At 39.7% G+C, this 18447-nt stretch overlaps 4 protein-coding genes across 9 annotated transcripts; 1 reads left to right on the forward strand and 3 right to left on the reverse strand.

Moving 5' to 3' along the window:
* Positions 1–615: 615 nt before the first annotated feature.
* Positions 616–7756, reverse strand: LOC138190289 (uncharacterized). Its single transcript, XM_046610060.2, has 3 exons — positions 7621–7756; positions 5332–5485; positions 616–5009 (listed from the first exon to the last, which is right to left on the reverse strand). Exons 1-3 carry the CDS (start codon positions 7727–7729, stop codon positions 4898–4900), a joined length of 375 nt encoding a protein of 124 aa, XP_046466016.1. The 5' UTR covers positions 7730–7756; the 3' UTR covers positions 616–4897.
* A 54-nt stretch (positions 7757–7810) lies between these two features.
* On the forward strand, positions 7811–18163 carry LOC124211225 (lipopolysaccharide-induced tumor necrosis factor-alpha factor homolog). 2 transcript variants are annotated; one of them, XM_069133843.1, is made up of 3 exons: positions 7811–7949; positions 17800–17920; positions 17989–18163. In XM_069133843.1, exons 1-3 carry the CDS (start codon positions 7811–7813, stop codon positions 18110–18112), a joined length of 384 nt encoding a protein of 127 aa, XP_068989944.1. In that variant the 3' UTR covers positions 18113–18163. The 2 variants fall into 2 exon arrangements, 1 of the variants encoding a protein (XP_068989944.1); XR_011176490.1 differs by lacking the exon at positions 7811–7949 and adding an exon at positions 17230–17696.
* On the reverse strand, positions 9027–13113 carry LOC124211224 (cysteine-rich and transmembrane domain-containing protein 1-like). Of its 4 annotated transcripts, none has more exons than XR_006881424.2 (6): positions 13099–13113; positions 12674–13009; positions 12483–12573; positions 10946–12382; positions 10756–10858; positions 9027–10630 (listed from the first exon to the last, which is right to left on the reverse strand). XR_006881424.2 is itself a non-coding variant. In XM_069133844.1 (3 exons), the coding sequence occupies exons 1-3, from the start codon at positions 11115–11117 to the stop codon at positions 10543–10545; spliced, it is 363 nt and encodes a 120-aa protein (XP_068989945.1). In that variant the 3' UTR covers positions 9031–10542. The 4 variants fall into 4 exon arrangements, 2 of the variants coding, with proteins under 2 accessions (XP_068989945.1, XP_068989946.1); XR_006881423.2 differs by having other exon boundaries at positions 9029–10630; positions 12674–12956; XM_069133844.1 differs by lacking the exons at positions 12483–12573; positions 12674–13009; positions 13099–13113 and having other exon boundaries at positions 9031–10630; positions 10946–11117.
* LOC124212302 (lipopolysaccharide-induced tumor necrosis factor-alpha factor homolog) lies at positions 13796–16730 on the reverse strand. Of its 2 annotated transcripts, none has more exons than XM_046612192.2 (4): positions 16667–16730; positions 15107–15447; positions 14439–14592; positions 13796–14217 (listed from the first exon to the last, which is right to left on the reverse strand). In XM_046612192.2, exons 2-4 carry the CDS (start codon positions 15285–15287, stop codon positions 14115–14117), a joined length of 438 nt encoding a protein of 145 aa, XP_046468148.1. In that variant the 5' UTR covers positions 15288–15447; positions 16667–16730; the 3' UTR covers positions 13796–14114. The 2 variants fall into 2 exon arrangements, with proteins under 2 accessions (XP_046468148.1, XP_068989450.1); XM_069133349.1 differs by having other exon boundaries at positions 15107–15455; positions 16667–16723.
* Positions 18164–18447: the final 284 nt, after the last annotated feature.

Raw genomic sequence — 18447 nt, forward strand, 5'->3', positions numbered from 1 at the left:
CAAGTGGATCGTTGTGAACCCTATTATATTTCATGGTGCCAATTAACATAATTAAGAAATATATAAAATCGGGCCCTGCGAAACGTGTAAGCCTACTGAGCACCATCAACCCTTAACCCTCGGCCCTGGACAGGCACGTATAGAGGGATAGTAAGAGAAACTACGTACTGTTAGCTTCCTTTTTCTTCACTTTGAACCGTAGAAGAAGGGAAAATTTGGCTCCCCGTTGTGGTGCCACTCTCTTACAGACACATAGTTGTCGTGGTTCCAAAGGAACACATTTGGCAAATCCTCTGATCTTTGGAATCAGCTATTGTGAAGCCAGTATGCGCAGTGATGCCAAGTAGACCCGACGCGTTCTATCATCTACGGTAAATACTAAAGAGAGGAACTTTTTCATGTACAAATCCTGAATGGATCATTTTTCTTTCTTATAACAATGCTGTCGGATTGCAAATGGGTTTCGCCCATCGTCAACGATCGGTATTTGATCAACGATGAAATAATATTTCATACTCTTCGCTGGTATAAATTATTATCACGAAAAAGATCGAACGATAAATATTATAGAGGATTTGATGATTCATAAATATAAAAGCACAAGTCAGACACTCGTTCACATTTTGATATCAATCGTAAATTTATTCGTATTACAGATTCACTGCGGGGACAATTTCATGACTAATTCGAGTTTATTTATACACCCTGACTAGATGATCGTCGTTATTAATTTTTGCCATCTCGTGAGTTTTACTTTCCGATAATCCTTATCTAAGATTGATGGGATAAGTAAGATTTGACAGTCAGAAATTGCATCTGTTCGTTAGAGAAATGCAGTAAAATTCTACGTTTGATTGAATTATCGCACCGATAACTCTCGCAATTCGAAGACGGTGCGGAATTTTTGCTAATTTTATCGGTAGTGGTGATTACAGCGCTTTCGAACTTGTCCCCGGATCTTCCTTACATGTTGCTCTTTGTTTGGGGTCAAGGAGATGGCTCGCAGCCAGATCCGTTGTCGTTACTGTTTTTTAAGCCCGCACTCGACTCGAATCGACCTTGGAACGGTCAAATGCACATGGGCATAATTGCAATCAAGCCGTGGCAGCGCCGAATAAAACACGTTATCTGTTCGCATTTTTTTTTTTTTTTACTCAACTACGATCTGCTTGAAAATACGTAAAGGGTATTCCATGCCAACTCGACCTGATTTTTATCCTTGACCTCTCCAATTTGGCTCGCGATTTTCTGTATGATTCTTTTCATTCTTGAAGGCTCTAATTTTTATTTTACAAAAATTTTCGAATTGATTATAAGATTGATTTTAAGAAACTGCGAATTACCTATAAATTTTTAAAATGACTGTATTTCACGCGCGCAATTTAAAAATATGAAATATTTCTGAATAATCATGTGTCATGTATAAAGATTTTTCAGCTTAATCACTTAAATTTCACTCAATTCTTCGGTGTAGTTGTGAAATTCTTCTACTGGGGTTTTTTCAAAGGTAAGCTCGAAAAATTCACTCTGTTATGAAAAAAATATCATTATTTTAATCCACTGGTTATCTCCAAATTATAACTTCACAACTTATGAATTTGACTAATTGCAAGCCCCATCAAATAATTTTTCACGAGAAGAAAAATGTTACAAAATTTATATGAATTTTTCACATGTAAATCTTTAGGATATAATTCGTGGAGTATCGTCGAAATTATTTGTTTCTCTAGTTTTTATAAGTTAAATCAAAGTTTGTTTTTTAAATTCTGAAGTTCAATACTATAGAATTAAAATAAGCTACCTTTACTTATATAAAATACAATTATTTTACAAATTACACGTATCTTGGATTTTTTGTAAAAATAGTCTGTCTTATTTTAAATTTACAAATAAAAATTCGTGATAACTTTTATATCAGCGATTTCTCGGTGGGACTTTGGTATGCTTTTGATGCGTTTACAGTAAAAACACAGTGAAAAACAATTCTGAACTACACCGTGAAATATAAGAGTAATCGAAGTGAAACATAAGCGAAAATCTATGTATATCTTCAGTTCAATTCCACCATTAATGGATGTGCCGTATCATGCACGTTTTGTCACTTCCGTTTTGTAGTATCCACGAGATTATATTTTCGTGGAATCATAATCACCTTTTGATTGTGTTAGGTATTATTACAAAGTATTGGATTGTAAAATAGCTGATCGAGTTTTACGCATAACTTATGACTGAAATTTTTGTTCATTTGATCGTTAAAAACACGGTGCAAATTAATGATTTCGATAATTAAAATCACGTGTAACATATTAGTTTAGATAAATTGAATGTATTTGAAATACTTCCGTGGTAGAATCACAAAATAAAATGTGGCAACAGCGTTCTTTCCTCTATTATATGCGTCTGACATTTGTGCACCATACCTATGCAGCGTTGCCAAACCATCAACCGTCCACGTTGCCATTACTCGTTATCCTCAAAGAAGGAATTACTAACGTTTTTTGTCTCAACTTATTCTTAACGTTAACAAGAGTTAATAATTATATCGTTCTACTCTGTAGATATTAGGGTGTTTCAGGAGAAAATGATTTGCGAATTTCCACCGTGGCAACCTCTGAAAATTGAATGATTCTCTGAAGAAATGAGCGTTGTACTTTGCGTTTAAGTTGGCCATATATAAGCGGCCACTTTCACTTTTTTCGCATATTTTTCGATTAGTGCCGGGTTCCCGTTTCAATATGTACTGGAACCTGGATGAGCTTATATTCCGTATAGCGACCAGCGGAAATAGAGAGGTAGTTGTGTCTAGTATGTAGTGACTACCTCGTCCAAAAACATTGACCGTCAGAGCAAAAGGCGTTTCGTACGGTAAACTGTCACGCTGATGTTTGCAAATAAGATGAGATTTATAGAAATATCTATATATGAGCTGCAAACATCAGCGTCACGGATGTTCAATGTTTTTGGACGAGGTAGTCACCACGTATGAGACAATTCAAAAATTGAAAAGAAATGCGAAAGAAAAGTGAAAAATTTAATGAGCGCCATTTTAGACGTAACGTAGAACGCTCATTTTATCATGGAATCTTCCTTTAAACTCAAACAAAATTTTTAGAGGCTGCCGCGGTGGATATTCGCAAATTATTTTCTCCTCAACACCCTGATACACATCATATTTTCTTATATTCGTTTCTAGTTACTCAAAGGTGGAAAGATCGATGTTCAAAAAATCTGAATCATCGATATCGGAGAGTTTCTGCCATAAGAACGTACCTATCTATAAGGATTTTAAAGAATATGATTCTCACCAATTTTTTTCTCAGTATCTAGACGGTGGATCCATAAATAAATCCACTGTTAACAACATAACTATCACCATTATTACGTTCGTAAAATATGAATATATGCCTACGCGTGAAACGTTGACAAGTCTGACGTTATGACATACAGAATAGGAATATATACCTCCAATTTGCTGCCTATGCGCATATTTTTTACAGTGACAAGTACATGATCGCTGGTTCGTTTGTTAAAATAGAGAAAAACGAGAACGCGACAATAGAACTAGACGTACGGTGTGTTTTTATTTCAAATTATCAAAGATGAGTCAGTTATTATCTTGTAAAGCATGAATTCGTTATTTTAATTAGGGCAGCCTAAAATTCCAAAATTCCACAACTCCTGTGCATTTATAATACATACTTTGTGTGGACAATGCGCGTGCTGTACATTACGTAATCCTAATAATACTATGGCACTTTATACATATATGTCGGTATCATATTTCGGGGTGGAGTAAGTCGGCGGCACGAAATTCCGAAAGTCAAACTACCGACAGTTGAAAACGTAGAAAGACCATAAATACGAAAACACGACTTGTGGAAAAATAAAAGCTGAGAACGCGAAAATTTACAAATAAATTCGTAACATTTTTTTTTTTTTGTTTTTGAGAATGGCCAAGATTGCGAAAGACAAAATATTGAATTGCGAAAATACCGAAGAGTGAAAAAGTCGACTTTTCAAAACTCAGACTCGAGCCTTTGTCAAAAATCTAGGATGACATCAGAAGCCGATATATTCTCTGCAACGCCACACGTATCCAATGGCGGGTGTCAAAGTGCCATCTAGTAAAGTCTGCGTAACTATGACAACCGTATTGCGGCCTTTCGGTTTTCTGGCTCTTCTGCATTTTGCGGATCGTAATTTTGCTGCTTCTGAACTTTGATTGTCGACAACTAATTTTCTCGATTTTGCGGCTGTTCGAATTATCAGCCGCTCTCGATTTTTAATTGTGTAACTTTTATTTTTCTGTATCTCCACATTCCGTGCTTCGGTCTTTCGGAATACCGACTGTTCTGAAAATACTTTTTCGGATAAGAGAGCGTTCGGTTAGATGAACTTTCGAAGAAACAGTTATTTTATCGGGTTATTTATCGAAAATTCCAAATTCGATACGCTGATTAGTCGTTATTTTAAAATTCGTTTCTCGGAAATTTCAGGTTTTCGACCATTCGACCTTTCGTTCTTTCGAAATTTTGACCTCCACCCCACATTTCGGTCAACAAATAGATAGCACAAAGAGCCTTAACAATATACAAGATGATATAAATCGTATTTACAATTGTCATTAGCAAATGTATTTGAATTTACGGACCCGTCGTGTAATAGGTATATTTTTCAAATGCACATATTTATACACAGATAGTACGTTCGAATGGGAATCAAGTCAAATGATAGTTTGAGATCATTGTAATTACGTAATCGGTCGAAAATTCAACCAGACAGTGACGGCATATGTATAACAAAACCGGCTGGTCTCGCAGGTCAATTTATTTTCATCCGTTACTCCTTCGATAAGAAATAAATATATAGAAAAGAAACTCTTCGCTCAACATATCGCTTAAAAGAGCTGCTGGTTGTATATTCCAACGAAAGAGTTACACTTGTGGCAAAAGTGTTTTGTGGCCAGGCAACTGTTTGCGCAGTAGACAAACGGCGCGCAACACCAGCATCTGAAATTTACGGAGATGATTAGATATAAACTCATAAATATAACACGATGCCGTATAATTCGTTGAAACCGAAGTCGACCTCACGAACTTTGATACGTGTATGTTTCGTGAGAATTTTCTGACGCATTGTGCAGGCTACGATATTTGGTTTTTACTCTGTCGTTACATGTATTACTGCTTTCGCTCAAGAGCGTGAAATACAGCATTCGAGTTTCGTCGAATACATTTTTATCCATCTCGACTGCCAATTTATTCCCTTATCCTTAGAGTAAGAAATTGAATCTTGGAGATCCTTGAAAGGATCTTTGCAGAAATTGCTTACCCAACTAGGCAGAGGATAAGGGCCACCAAGTGCGTCCTACCACTAGCTCCTCTCTCCGTCCTGGTGATACCCTTCTGGCCGCACACGTGACATGTAACCGTGCAAGGATCAGGACCGACGTTTGGAGTGGTGGTGAAGACGTGTACAGACGCACCTGAAGTACGATTGCTTTACATTAGTTGGACTGGAATTTTTCTCGATTCCAGGTAGATACCTCTAGCATATTTTAATCAGAGAAGGTATTTTTGTGCGGTAATGATCACATTTTTATGTACTTGGCGAAAGGTTTTTGCACCAAGGTTCTTTTTGGTAGTATCTATCATATTTTAACGGTGGAATCAAACGAAGAATCGAAATCATTGATCGCTGATCACCAACAATGAAAAATGAAGTTCGAGCACAATCTGCTCCTTCATTCGTGCCTCTGGCTTCTACCATTGGCACGTGGAAAATAAATGGACTACCGTGACTACGGAAAATAAAAATGAACATGAGTTACTCAAGCGATGACTATTAAGTTAAAAATAGTAGGTCAACGATTATTCGAGTCCAAAAAGGTAATCGAACACGACTCGATTGATTCGGTAAAAATTAATCGATTAATCGATTATTTCGTATTTTTATGAAACCAAATGCATATGAAACCAAAATCTCGTAAATTTCAGTATGTAGTTTTAATAGCAGATAAGTTTGTTGATGATTTATAGTTTGATTCAAATTATTTTTCAATTTCAGGTAAAAATATTCATTTATCTTTCACTTAGTATATGAAATAGGTTCTCAGTAAGTAAGAAAATGATAATAATTCATACTTTAATCGCATAAATTGATACTGCATTGCGTCGTTCATGGAAGTAAAAAAGAAAAACAGATTGCGAGGAAAAAGAATCGAGTCGGCCGATTGATCGAGCTTGAAGAATAATCGAATATACTCGATTAATCGGGGAAAAAACAATCGATTTAATCAAAAATCGATTTTTTTTTCTGCCATTTTTACGAGTCATCTCTTGATTTCATGTACAGTAAATGCAATCCGCCCAGTTTATTTTTGAGATGCGGCGTATCCTTTGTGACAGTCAAAGTCAGGTAGGATGGATGAATGAATAATTTTTTTAATGATTTCTATTTACCATTGTATTTAAACACCTTTGATTTATTTATTCGTTATTTTAATCTTGAGAGTGAATGGACGGATGAATGAGTGTTTTTTTTTTTTTTAATAATTTATTTTTACAACCTGTTTCTTTTTTTTTACCACTATACATCCCTAACTTATTTATTTATTTGGTACGACAACGAATGTGTCTCATAGTTGAACGTGCTCATGGTTTGTATTGAGATTGACGATTCGCTATTGAAAATATAAAAGTCGATAGTTCATACAACGCAGCTATAAATTGTAATAAAATAAAAAAAAACAAATCGTCACACCTTGGCATGACGCATGCTGAGCTGCGCAAGCAGGCACCTAATAAACATTTCTCGGTCGTTTAGGCGAAATTGTTTCAACTCTGGTAAAGGAAATATTATTCTCGATCGGTAGGCAAACAGGCACATCGTTTATATAATGGCACAAGATCGCCGGCGGGTATTTCGGAAAATATAAACACCCATTTCATGCAGAATGTATGTACAACATTCTTAGGGTACGCTGTATTTCGGGTACTCTGATATAGGGCATCGATCGACGCGTCAGGGCGTATTGATGACGAAGGTATTTCGGAAATAATACTGCGGTCATGCAACATTTATATCAGGACACTCAACGACACGATTAGATGCCGTATTTTTATCTAATCGCCGGCTTACCTACTTTAGATAACAATTTACGCTTGGGCTTTCAGAAATGACGAACCCTTCGGAAAATAGGTGGAATCTTTTCCAAGTGTACAAATCAAATATGTACCACGAGCTCCGAATAAATCGTGAAGTTAACGCTCTCGAAACGAGTCGTACGACTGACTCGTTAATATTTTCCTCATCTACCCACAGGTGGTAACAAACTTGTCGTAAACGTAATAAAAGCGAATGTAAAAAATGAGCGTGACGCTTACTTTGCCGTTTCGTCGTTTTAAAATTCAAAACAAGTCAGCATCCGATCTGCCGTACACGTAACAATACTAAAAACTCCTAAATCGCGTAGAATGACGAAAATATCGCGGTGCTGATACCAAAAGGGCTTATATATTTATTCTACGCCCTCGAAAGCCAAAAGGGCGTACAACCAAGTACAAGCTCCTTCGGCACTGGCATCGCGATATTTCCATTAGGGATTATAGACCGTTTCACCTGGTTGAATGTTGACCGGTTGTGCCGGCGTGTAGGCGACACCACCACCTGGTTGAGAGATCGGCTCGGTCGTCGGATTGTAAGGCGAGGCGTTATCTTGGTGATGCATGCTGGGCCCCTAATTCGTGCCGATTTAATTTAAAAGTTGAAACACCGACGAACCGGAAAACCTTCCCCCCAGATCCACCCGATGCACCACTTGACGTATCAAACTATGTTCACCCGTTGTCACCGGAATCGGTTACACACAGAAACTTGGTCACGATTGACGCTGCGGAGACTCGTGGCACCCGGCGAATCGGAGGAGCACCGTCATGGCGGTCACACAGGTGAGTAATCAGGAGGAGGGGGATTTCGAGAGAAACGGAGAACGGAGAGGAAGGTGAAAAAAACGGACGGGTAGAGGGGATAGAAGGTTCCTCTGGTGCGGGAAAAACTCCGCGCTTTGAACGTGCATGCATGCCTGGTATTGGTTTACCAATTACACCTTATCGTATACACTCCCGGCAAAAAGTTTGGGTAAACCGGTCGAAATTTCTTGCCGCGCTATAAGTTAGATAGCGGACTCAAAAATGAAGATGATCAAATTTGCCAAGCGGCGTTTTAAACAGGATAAATTTACCTTCATTTTACTTTTTCAGAAAATTCTCTATAGGATTTGTTTTTTGCGCCGGTACGTATTTTTGAGCATGGACGTTTTTTCGCCATCTTTAGTCATCGAAATTTTTTTCTATTATGTTTACTTTTGAGTCCGCTATCTAACCATTAGTGCGATAAGAAATATCGAATGGTGTACCTCAACTTTTGGCTGGCAGTGTATGTTATGCGTGTCGTTAAAATAGTCTGGGAACCGAAAGCTCAGGTGTTTGCTCTTATTACGCTTGAATTGTTACAATCAGCCATCATGTCTATTAATAATTCTACCGGGCGTAAGTTTCTGGAAACAATGATTTACGATGTTTTACAATTTTTTGTATTCTACAAGGAGTTTGGATTCGATTGATTACCGTCAAAAATCTTACCTACCTTGCCTAACAACTTCCGATACGATTATTGATCAAATATTTTTGGGAAACTTTCGTTATCAGCATTTACACGTGTGTTATAGAAATACCGAAAACAGATGTTCTGAATTTCAGCTGAGTAAAATTTTCTGAGGAGACAGAGGTTGAAAACATCTAGGTACTGTAGAAATTAGTCTTTGCTATAACGTAATATTAAAAAAATTTCACCAGATAGACTGAGCGTCATATTGAAAGCGAAAACTTGGAGTTTCAAACGATTATTCTATCAAATCATCGTTATGTGTATAATTTTATAATCGATTTCATTCAAAGTCGGCAATAATTCGAAATCTTCGATGTGATGTATAATTTTTCCTGTTACACATATAAAACAGTTAAAGCGGTAGACTTGGCGTTTTTGTTTATTTGCCGATTTTTAACGTATGTAAAAGATTGAAGTTTTGATTATTGATTAAAAATTACAAAGTAACGAACGAAATCGTAACGTTTCCGAACTACCGTGTGATGTCATTTGTATATAATATGATACAAGCAGCAGCTGCTTACGTTTGGCTGGAATTATTTATAGCACAAGCAGCCGCAGATCCTTACGTATTGAAACCGTATTCATATTGATACGCACATGGCACAACGTGAAAATGTATAAAGAAAAAGAAACCGTAGGTTCTCGTTAAGTCGATCGTTGTGCGGAAGTGAGGTCCGGATATGATTCGCCTTTGTGGGAAGCCACGCTTCACGACACGTGACAAGGATACGTAACTGCGTCTTGGTACGTCACGAGTATCGTGTAAAGGTTCACTTATGGTGATTCAGTTTTTTCCTCATACAATACTAGCCGAACTATGTCCCAGTTTTTTTCAGTGGGACACTCACACACTGTAAATCGAAGCAGCGACAGTCGTATTGATTGAAAACAGTATGTATTATAAATGTCTTGTTAATTAGAACATGTGACTAGGTATATGATTATACTTATTATGTGTGTGTATAGCACAGTAAAATATGTCAGGTGTAATCAGCCGCAGTTAACAGCTGAGGTATAGACCATAAAAATTGGAAACCAAGATTAAGATAATACTATTGAAACGTGCTCAAGGGGATCGGTATAAATACGAGATAATGCTGGTAAGTGGAGAGAAAACAGATTCAGCTGTCTTGTACCAAACGAATTATTGCGAAGTTCCGTATTTCCTTGGCAAAAAGGAAAAAAATTGATTTCCGAAAAACTATTTGAATTTACTCATCACCGGTAATTCGTTATCCTTACACAAAAATGAAGAATAACATTTTTTCGACGACATATTCCGGATGCCGATAAAATTTCAAAGCCGGTATTCGATTTCACATCAAACGTCGTAGTTTTACAATAATTTCAGAATGTTCAAAAAATCCCATCAACTTCGATCGTGCGTAGCGACAGTAAAATTATTCAACTGAAAAATTGTCACTTGTTGAGTATGGCACGTTCGAATTGCTGGTGATCAATGAACTGACTCAAGTCTAATGGTGCGTAAGAAATTGACTTGTTCGGAAAATAGTTACGACGTTAAGAGTGAATTTGTGCTACTCCCAAATTTTAAAATTACACCGGTCGACTGGTGCCCGCAGCGTTATTCATACGTTTCCGATTGATTATTTGGTAATTGCTGTACGGGCAATTTAGCATAGAGTGAATTCATCTGCATTTATGCAATATCATAGTTCTCACTGTAAACTTGCAGCGATCGCTTTCACATGGTCCCAATCACGCGCACGCGTATTTTGGCCAAACTAAAAACAGCATTCCACGCCTAGGCTTTGCCCTGGCTCACTTGGTTCTTAAAAACGAGCTTGACATCTTAAACGTTGCAATTCGTCCTCTTGAAGGTGAGTTCAGGAGCGAAAGACGGCCTTTTCTCTACCGATACCGTTTGGGCCTTAACTGTGGGTAAGTTCTGGCACAACAGTCGATGCAGAAGGCGAACGGGATCCAGAACCAGCATAACCTGAATAAAATTGAAATATCTTAAGACCGGTGTATGGATGCAAGGCAAAAAATTCACTTAAACAAAAAGTTTACCATCAAATTTACAGCGTCTCTGATATTGGCAACACTTGAAACGTAACTTACACTATACAGCAGGCAGCCTTGATGCTCTCTCCCGACGTCAAGTGGTAGTTCGAAGAGTTTTCCGTTTGTGAACCAGGACCAGGTATAACCTCGGTTATTACAGCTGAATAGGATCGGAATAATGATTCGGAAAGTTAGTCCGTACAAGTATTAGATTTTCTGAACAAATTCGATCTGCCGTTACGCCAACCTGGAGGTTGCTCCGAAGTCAAAGCTGGAGGTTCGAGGGGCAGCGGGGGTGGTTCGGCCGCCATTGACGGTTTGTAGAGGCTGTAAGGTGGCGGCGGATCGTCCGTACGATTTGCACTATTTGGCACAGATCTGCCAGCCGCTGACGTTGCCTCTCTCTCCTTGTTGATCATAACGTGACTCGGCGTATCGTCAAAGTGTAGGAGGTGATGGTATCCGGTCCTCCTCGGTTCGGAAATAAATTACCACCCAGTGTTCACCAGCCAACGTTTTATCGTCTACTGCGGAATCCGTGAGCTTCCTGCAGCAACTGTGTGACAACATGTGTTTCGTATCTCAGTCAGTGACGTACCTGTAAGAGGAGTATAAAATATCGGATCGCAAGGCCCGTGATACCGTTTTTCGAATCGATGCTATCGATCATTATCGCGATTCGTTATCGTCGCGCAAATTCAGCCGCCATTAAGCTCTCGGAATTTTGTATACGGTACGTTAACGCAGCGAAGTCGTTGGTGATATAACTCGTGAGCGAATGCTATCTTTTGTAACGGTCTCGTATAGGTAGGTATACAAACAATAGCGAAAGAACGAACCTCTTTACGACTCAAGTACTAATTTTTAGTTCGCACGTTGTTTCTACAACAACAACAATAAACCAGAGGCTCGTACCGTTGTATGGTATCCTGAATTGCAATTGAACATGGAAAAAAATATTCCCAATCACACGAACTGAGATAATGACGGAGGAGAGCTTGAATATAATCGATCGAAGGCCTTTACGTTTTGGCGATTCACGATATTAGGTGAAAACGCATTTCAGCGCAGTTCGATCAGGATGATGTTATGTTATATTTCGAAATCGCATGGATTGGTGGGATCCAGAGAAAGAAAGAAAGAAAGAGAGAGAGAGAGAGAGAGAGAGAGAGGATAATAAATAAATTAAAGTATAACTGGCACGTTTATCTGTTAATTATTTTACTGAGCACCTTCAACCGTTACCTAATATTTACACAATTATGATATTTAATTACTTTACCGACGTGCCCGACCACTTAAGCGTCTTGTTATTCACGATTAGCCCGAACTGTGCCTCATCGCGCCAGACTCGAGGTTCAAAATTTTATTTCTTTTATCTATACAACAGGTTTCACATATCTTAAGAATCCATTATCTCTGCGCACACTCACCCACACTGACACACATTCGCACACACCGACAAGATTCCACCAACTGTTCTTGACGACTTTTTCCCCTACACGGCGTAAGGCAATCAGTCAACATCCGCTCCGGTTTTCCCAAGGCGTCGATAAATCCATCGTCGTTCATTGGAAATCGGTATAATCATCGCCCGGATCGCATCGTTGGCAACCACTTGTTACCCCCGGTGATTTGGAACTAGCAGCAACAGAGGTCGCAAGGTCCGCACCCGAGACAGAGTCTGCAGGAATCGATGAAACGTTAAATTAACGAAATCGTTCAAGCAGGTACGGTATAAAAATATAAATATCTGGGTAAAAATCGTCCGAAATTCAACCCACCCTAAACAGCACCCGCAGCAAAGAGCCGACTCCGCACTCATTCCCGTTGACCGTTGCTGTTCCTGGGCGGGAACGACGTAGACCGTCGTACCTGTCATGGGAAAAAATTACAGAGGGTACGGCACAGTGTTTGAAACCGATCAATGACCATCGGCGCGGCGTAAACACCAAGTACTTTGAATCCACGTTACCTGGGGGTGGCTGCTGCGTAATTGGCGGGGCACCATAAGGCGGCGGAGGTCCGTACATCGGGTAGCCTTGCGGGGGAGGCGGCTGATTGCCGTACTGCGGGTTGTACTGGTAGTTGTTATTCCCGGGGTACATGACGGCGCGTCGTTAAATGCAGAGACGAACGGATCGCAGGACTTGCTCGATCGACGAATGACTGGATGGATGTCGACGATACGGAGCGCCAACACTGACTGACTGGCGACAATGAGTCGCCGCAAGGCGAGAACGCGGCCTACGCGATAGCTGTAGTTGGAAAACATTTCGCCGCGTCGTGACGCGTCGCGGTGAATCGGCCTCTGTTATCTCAAAAAATTATCGATTTCTTACCGCGGAGACTTGCGTGATTGCCATTTGGCAATGGTGTAATAACTAACGTGCTGCTCACCTGACTTTCAGACTCCTGGACGCAGCCAATGCTGCTGCTGCTGCTCCTGGTGCTCGAATTGTTATTACCTGTTCCGGATTGCCGATGGCAATCGTCTTTAAACATCTCACCATTTATTGCTCGTTTGCCATTCGAGTTAACGACCGTGTACGCCGTGAACATTTTTTTATTTCTATGCAGCACGCAGTCGCAACTTTTGGAGGCTTTTGGTATTATTAACGTTAAGACCATTGAGAGGTCGTTTGACGTAAGACGTTGCCAAGTTTTACGCTCAAAGGTGTAAACTTGTTGTTCAGCACCTCAAGGTGATTTAATTTCCTGCCGTATTAACAGTTTGCAGTTACTTCTTGATTAACTTGTAGCACTGATCGCTCGACCGATCGAATTCACCGACTGTATATGACCGTAGTGCCAATGATATATCGGTCGAGGACGTTCCGGACTTGCGATCACAGATCAGTTATGCTATCGCGATCGTTTGTTTACTTTTGCAGTTTACCTACGAGGTAACGAAAAGCCGGCGGAGCCTATCGTTAAAAAAACCGTGGTTATCGCGACAAGCGTGAGGTAGAAACGCTTCGGAGGTGAAAGGAGGAGTCTCTGGCTCACATCGTGTTTTATCAACAAATCCTGATTTGTCTTACTTGCATCGTGCACCACGTGGTAAAGATAACGCGTGCTTGTGAACTTTGCAGTTTACTGTTTTTAATTCGAAATTTTTTCCTTCATTCATTGCACTTTTGCCCTTGATCGTAGATCTACACGTAGAAGAGACATAAGTAGTGTGAAACAATAAAAATAAATACTAGATAGGTTATAAGTTTAGTCTTATAAACGAGAATAAATTCAAGTATAACACAACGGTAACTTAAAGACTAAATTAGGACATGATCGGCAGTCCGAAACTTGAACTGCTTTTATTTTCAGCCTTATTTTACGTTTGAAAATATTTTTCTGATCTAAGACTAGATCGGTACGCTCATCGTCGATCTTAACGTCTTTCTCATCGTGGATTCTTAACGCCTGTGCTTTCCTTGATAGGATTTACAGTTGGGACAGTAGTGTGCAGTGTCGAGACAGGATTCCGTGCAGTAGACGACAGGTGCGCAGGGCCAGCAGCTGAAATACGGACGCGATGAAGACAATTTTTGCATAATTCTCCCGACGGTTGTTTGAAGGAGAAATTTGGGAGATTGATAGGGGATATGTACGTTCGAACTACGAGTCGAAGAGTGATGCGATTTGACATGACATTGATGTACACGGAAAATAGAACGAGAGCCGATAATGTTAACGAAAAATGAGTCGTTGATGCGATTTGAAGGAGTAGCGCATCTTACCCGAATATGCATAAGAGGCATGCCCACAGGTGGGTTCTAGTTGTCGGCTGCTTAATGACAACGCTGCTCACCGTGCGATTGCACTTGGAACAAATCATCGTTATCGGATCCGGCCCGAAAGGGGATGCATTGGTAATGACATGAACCGTTGTCCCTGAAAAATGACGAGATGGAAATTAACGTTAATCGTATGAAATTTGAAATTTTTCCAACTGTGATCGTTTGAAAAAACAGCCACAGTTATTATTTTGAATATTTTTGCAACCCGGGCTTAATTTTCCTCTGCGATTAATCCGGGATTAAAAACAGATCCGATTAGTCGGCGATAATTCTGTCATCTGATTAAGATACTTATCGAAATATAATCGATAAGATTGATTTGAATAATTCCTTGCCACGAATCTACAAGAAATTAGGCAAACCTGCGCGACATTTTGCAACAATTTATTTTCACCTAGATTTCTGCAAGTACTATGCTAAAGTATGTGGCGCGACTAACAGGGAATCGGTTCGCGAATCTCACGGACCCTTGAAGTGAGGATCAATACCTAAATCCGTTCCCCGATTCACGTCTACTTTTCTGCCATCGGAGTACCTTTGCCTTGGTCGTTCCGTACGGGTTAATTTTCACTTGAAAAATTTACAAAATCGACGCTGATTGCAAGTACCTGGCTGCTGGGTGATGACGTGTGCCGTCACGTTCGCGCCGTGAAGATGGTACAATGGTTGTTCGGTGTACGGGGGTAACGTAGAAAGTGGTACCGAGGTTGTCGTCGGCTGTTCCGTCGGTGGAGAATATGGGGGTGGTTGCTGGTTGATAAATCCAGGAGGCGGAGGATCCTTGTCCATTACTGTGGATGTTTGACGCTCACCTTGAATTTCTGTCGACGATGCAAATGCTGCACGAAGTTCGAAGAACGAATGGTTGTTGCGAACTGGATCGTTCGCGATGTGAAAACTCCACCAGATCGAGATAGCGTTATCTCATTACGTTCGGCGAGGAACTAATCTGTAAAACTTGATTCCATGTCAAATTCAGCGAAGCTTTGAGTCTAGTCAATGGTCGAAGATAGGAAGGATTGAAGACCGAGACGATAACAATGTCATCGCACCTTTCACGGTCATTTGTTGAAATCGGGGTAAATTTAATGGAAGGAAAGCATTCGCGCGTCTTCCTTGTATTGATAAAACTGTTTAAGAAGAAATGTTGAGTTCCGGAAATACAATTATTCATGATCTCATGACTGATTATTTTTTTTCTCCGAATCACTCACCGGAAAATAGATAGCGACGACGTGCATCGGTTATACAATAAGTACTTTGAATCACAGTATTTCAAATGGTAATTTCACAGAATCCGACGCAAGTGCAGATTCTCAAATGGGAATTTTGTTTGAAAATGAAATTATTTGTGTCAACATTACTGCGGGTGATTCCCTGGTCAATGCAGTGACTCATTTCAAGATTACAGAGCGAAGTCTCTTTCGCATTATTTTATCTTCTTGGTTTGATCGAATCGGCAAATAAAATGACACATTAAAATTTGAGCATGTTCGAATCAACGTATTTTAATCAGATCGTTCGATTCCTTCCTTTTCAGACGGTGAAAAACGCTAACGAAAGGTGAAAACGCAGCAACGATTGTGCTACATAATCAGGAAACAAACTGGTTTATAATGAGTAATCTAGTGATTTACCCACCCGATGACGCAAATGCTGTCATTTTTCATTAGTCACTTTGAAACGTCAGATACTAGAATTACATCTGTATTTCATTGCAACATCGCAGGTTCAAATCCAATTGTTAAATTCAACAAGACTGCAAATTGATAATTTTGAGCTATTCGATTGTAACAAAAGTTTGCAGATATTTTGAATCTTGAGAAGTTAATAATAGAATATATTAATATAAGACAGGTTTAAAAGATTCCGTAACCCTGGTATGCATAGACATTCTACCACCGTTTCCAGTTTATTTGTTTTCCAACGGTTCGCATTCAAGGCTTCGTCTATTCTGATCGTGAATTTAGAACGATGTAGCAAAGTTACCGTACACTTGGACGGAGTAATTACGCTTCAAAAATACGCGACGCATATTTCGTATCAAAGGCCGGCATTGAACGTGAGCCGAATAGCGACATTGCCTTGTTACATTCAATGCCGTATTCGGTAGAATAATTACTCGTACCAATACACCCGCGTGAAATTTAATTTCACGGTCTACTTACAAAATGATCGAGTAGGATATCTTGCTTTCCGCAACTGTGGCAACAGTGGGTTAAAAGCTTCATCAACAACTCACGTCGAGTTGACATTAGCAGTTTCCTCACCTTGAGTTTAGCAACTGGTTGCACACAGAGGTCGAAAATTGCGTCCATCTGGTGCCATCTGTTGGTACCCATGTAAACAATGTGAATTTTCACAGAATTTAGCTGCATGTTGTGAGATAACATCTCTACCATATCGCGTCAGTTTGGATAAAATTGACAAACTCGGAGGAAAAATTTTAATATCGTGGTCAAGAAACGTGCTCGAATAATTTAAAAATTGATTATTCCAAAAGATCGTTTCCAAAAGGCTGAATGAATTTAACACTCTGTTTTCACGATAAATGGTAACATACCGTCATCTCACCGGCGATGTGTCACTTTTCATCTAAAGTCGAGGCCACGGTCGGTATTTAATTTCATTTTAGAGGATACGTACGTGTACGCGCTGAGTGGATTGCTACGTTGCGCTCGTTGAATTATCTTTATTTTTTTTCTTCCCCTGCGAATAGATGCAACTCAGGATCGACCCACGTTACTTTTTTGACAGTAGTTCTGCGGGTGGAGGTATCCCAATAGAATATCCACGACATGGGTTATCTGCCATTATGAAAATGAACCTGGGGTTTGGTCGGAACAGTGATAAACTAGCAGAAGATGTTTTGCATCCGCCCAATGTTCACCATTAGAACCGAAATTCTATTCGCTATACACTAATTGGACAGAGTTGTCAGCTCCTTCGAAATCCCCGACGATCTTCTTTGCAAAACTATTTATTGATTCCGGACGGATGTTCAACGCGTTGTGCGAAGCACGGCTGGTTTCTTTTAGTTTTTACACCCAAGGGAATTTACGTACTTCGTGAATGTATACAAAATAAGTTATATCAATGACCATACGGTACTTTTATCTATGATGCTTACTGAACGTTGAGTTGTCATGTCTGCATCAAACCAATCCTCGCCTCAATCCGCAACTGGGAATGGGCCTCGTAAGTTTATTACATCACATCTCCCAAAGATGTTGTATTATTATGTCGGTTATAAGACATCGATCTGACCAGCTATTATTTTATGTTTAATTTTTTTTTTCAGGTAATCACCACAGTCCGGCTATAGCGTACTGCTCAACCTGTAGGAGGAACGTTACCACCGAAGTGCAAATATCTTACTCGAAGATTGCGCACATTACTTGTATCCTCTGCATTGTTGCTGGGTGAGTGATGATGGGATCTGATTATCCTTATTTGCTCGATTGATACAATTTTTCATTTATAATCGCAGCTGTTTTTTCGGATGCTGTCTTCTTCCGTATTTCTCGATGTGTTTCGTCACCGCAAAACATTACTGCCCGGACTGCAATACCCATTTAGCATCTCACAACTCTATTCTGGAAGCTTTGCACTAGGAAGAAGGGCCCATTCATCTGCTAAGGCACGTCGGCACTTCTGATTTATAGACACTATTATACCTACGTATCTGAGACTAGAATAAAGCTGTTCCAGTATATACGCCTACCTGACGCAGGCCTTTCAATAAGGGAGTACAACCTGTCCCTTTATTCGACTTAACGAGAGTTACAATCTAAGGATATATCTAAGGTAAAATGACACGAATAATTTTCTGCCCCGGCGTGTGATCAGATACATTTTATTCAATTTCCTGCTGGCACTTTCAACGTTCAGGTTTTTTTTTGCCACCGAATGAGAAATCCGTGTCGTTGCTCTCGTCGCCCGCATCACC

This window comes from Neodiprion pinetum, chromosome 2 (assembly GCF_021155775.2).
Source record: "Neodiprion pinetum isolate iyNeoPine1 chromosome 2, iyNeoPine1.2, whole genome shotgun sequence".
NCBI classification, from domain to species: domain Eukaryota; kingdom Metazoa; phylum Arthropoda; class Insecta; order Hymenoptera; family Diprionidae; genus Neodiprion; species Neodiprion pinetum.

Excerpts from the sequence above, each read along its gene's own strand:
- LOC138190289 (XM_046610060.2), bottom strand. The coding sequence starts at position 7,729 with ATGCATCACCAAGATAACGCCTCGCCTTACAATCCGACGACCGAGCCG. Across the intron at positions 5,486-7,620 it reads ACCGGTCAACATTCAACCAG|GTGCGTCTGTACACGTCTTC; the intron begins GTGAAACGGTCT and ends ATCGTACTTCAG. Across the intron at positions 5,010-5,331 it reads CTTATCCTCTGCCTAGTTGG|ATGCTGGTGTTGCGCGCCGT; the intron begins GTAAGCAATTTC and ends CGTAAATTTCAG.
- LOC124211225 (XM_069133843.1), top strand. The coding sequence starts at position 7,811 with ATGCACCACTTGACGTATCAAACTATGTTCACCCGTTGTCACCGGAAT. Across the intron at positions 7,950-17,799 it reads CCGTCATGGCGGTCACACAG|GTAATCACCACAGTCCGGCT; the intron begins GTGAGTAATCAG and ends TTTTTTTTTCAG. Across the intron at positions 17,921-17,988 it reads ATCCTCTGCATTGTTGCTGG|CTGTTTTTTCGGATGCTGTC; the intron begins GTGAGTGATGAT and ends TTATAATCGCAG.
- LOC124211224 (XM_069133844.1), bottom strand. The coding sequence starts at position 11,117 with ATGATCAACAAGGAGAGAGAGGCAACGTCAGCGGCTGGCAGATCTGTG. Across the intron at positions 10,859-10,945 it reads GACTTCGGAGCAACCTCCAG|CTGTAATAACCGAGGTTATA; the intron begins GTTGGCGTAACG and ends GATCCTATTCAG. Across the intron at positions 10,631-10,755 it reads AAGGCTGCCTGCTGTATAGT|GTTATGCTGGTTCTGGATCC; the intron begins GTAAGTTACGTT and ends AATTTTATTCAG.
- LOC124212302 (XM_046612192.2), bottom strand. The coding sequence starts at position 15,287 with ATGGACAAGGATCCTCCGCCTCCTGGATTTATCAACCAGCAACCACCC. Across the intron at positions 14,593-15,106 it reads CGTCATCACCCAGCAGCCAG|GGACAACGGTTCATGTCATT; the intron begins GTACTTGCAATC and ends GTCATTTTTCAG. Across the intron at positions 14,218-14,438 it reads TGCCTCTTATGCATATTCGG|CTGCTGGCCCTGCGCACCTG; the intron begins GTAAGATGCGCT and ends TCCGTATTTCAG.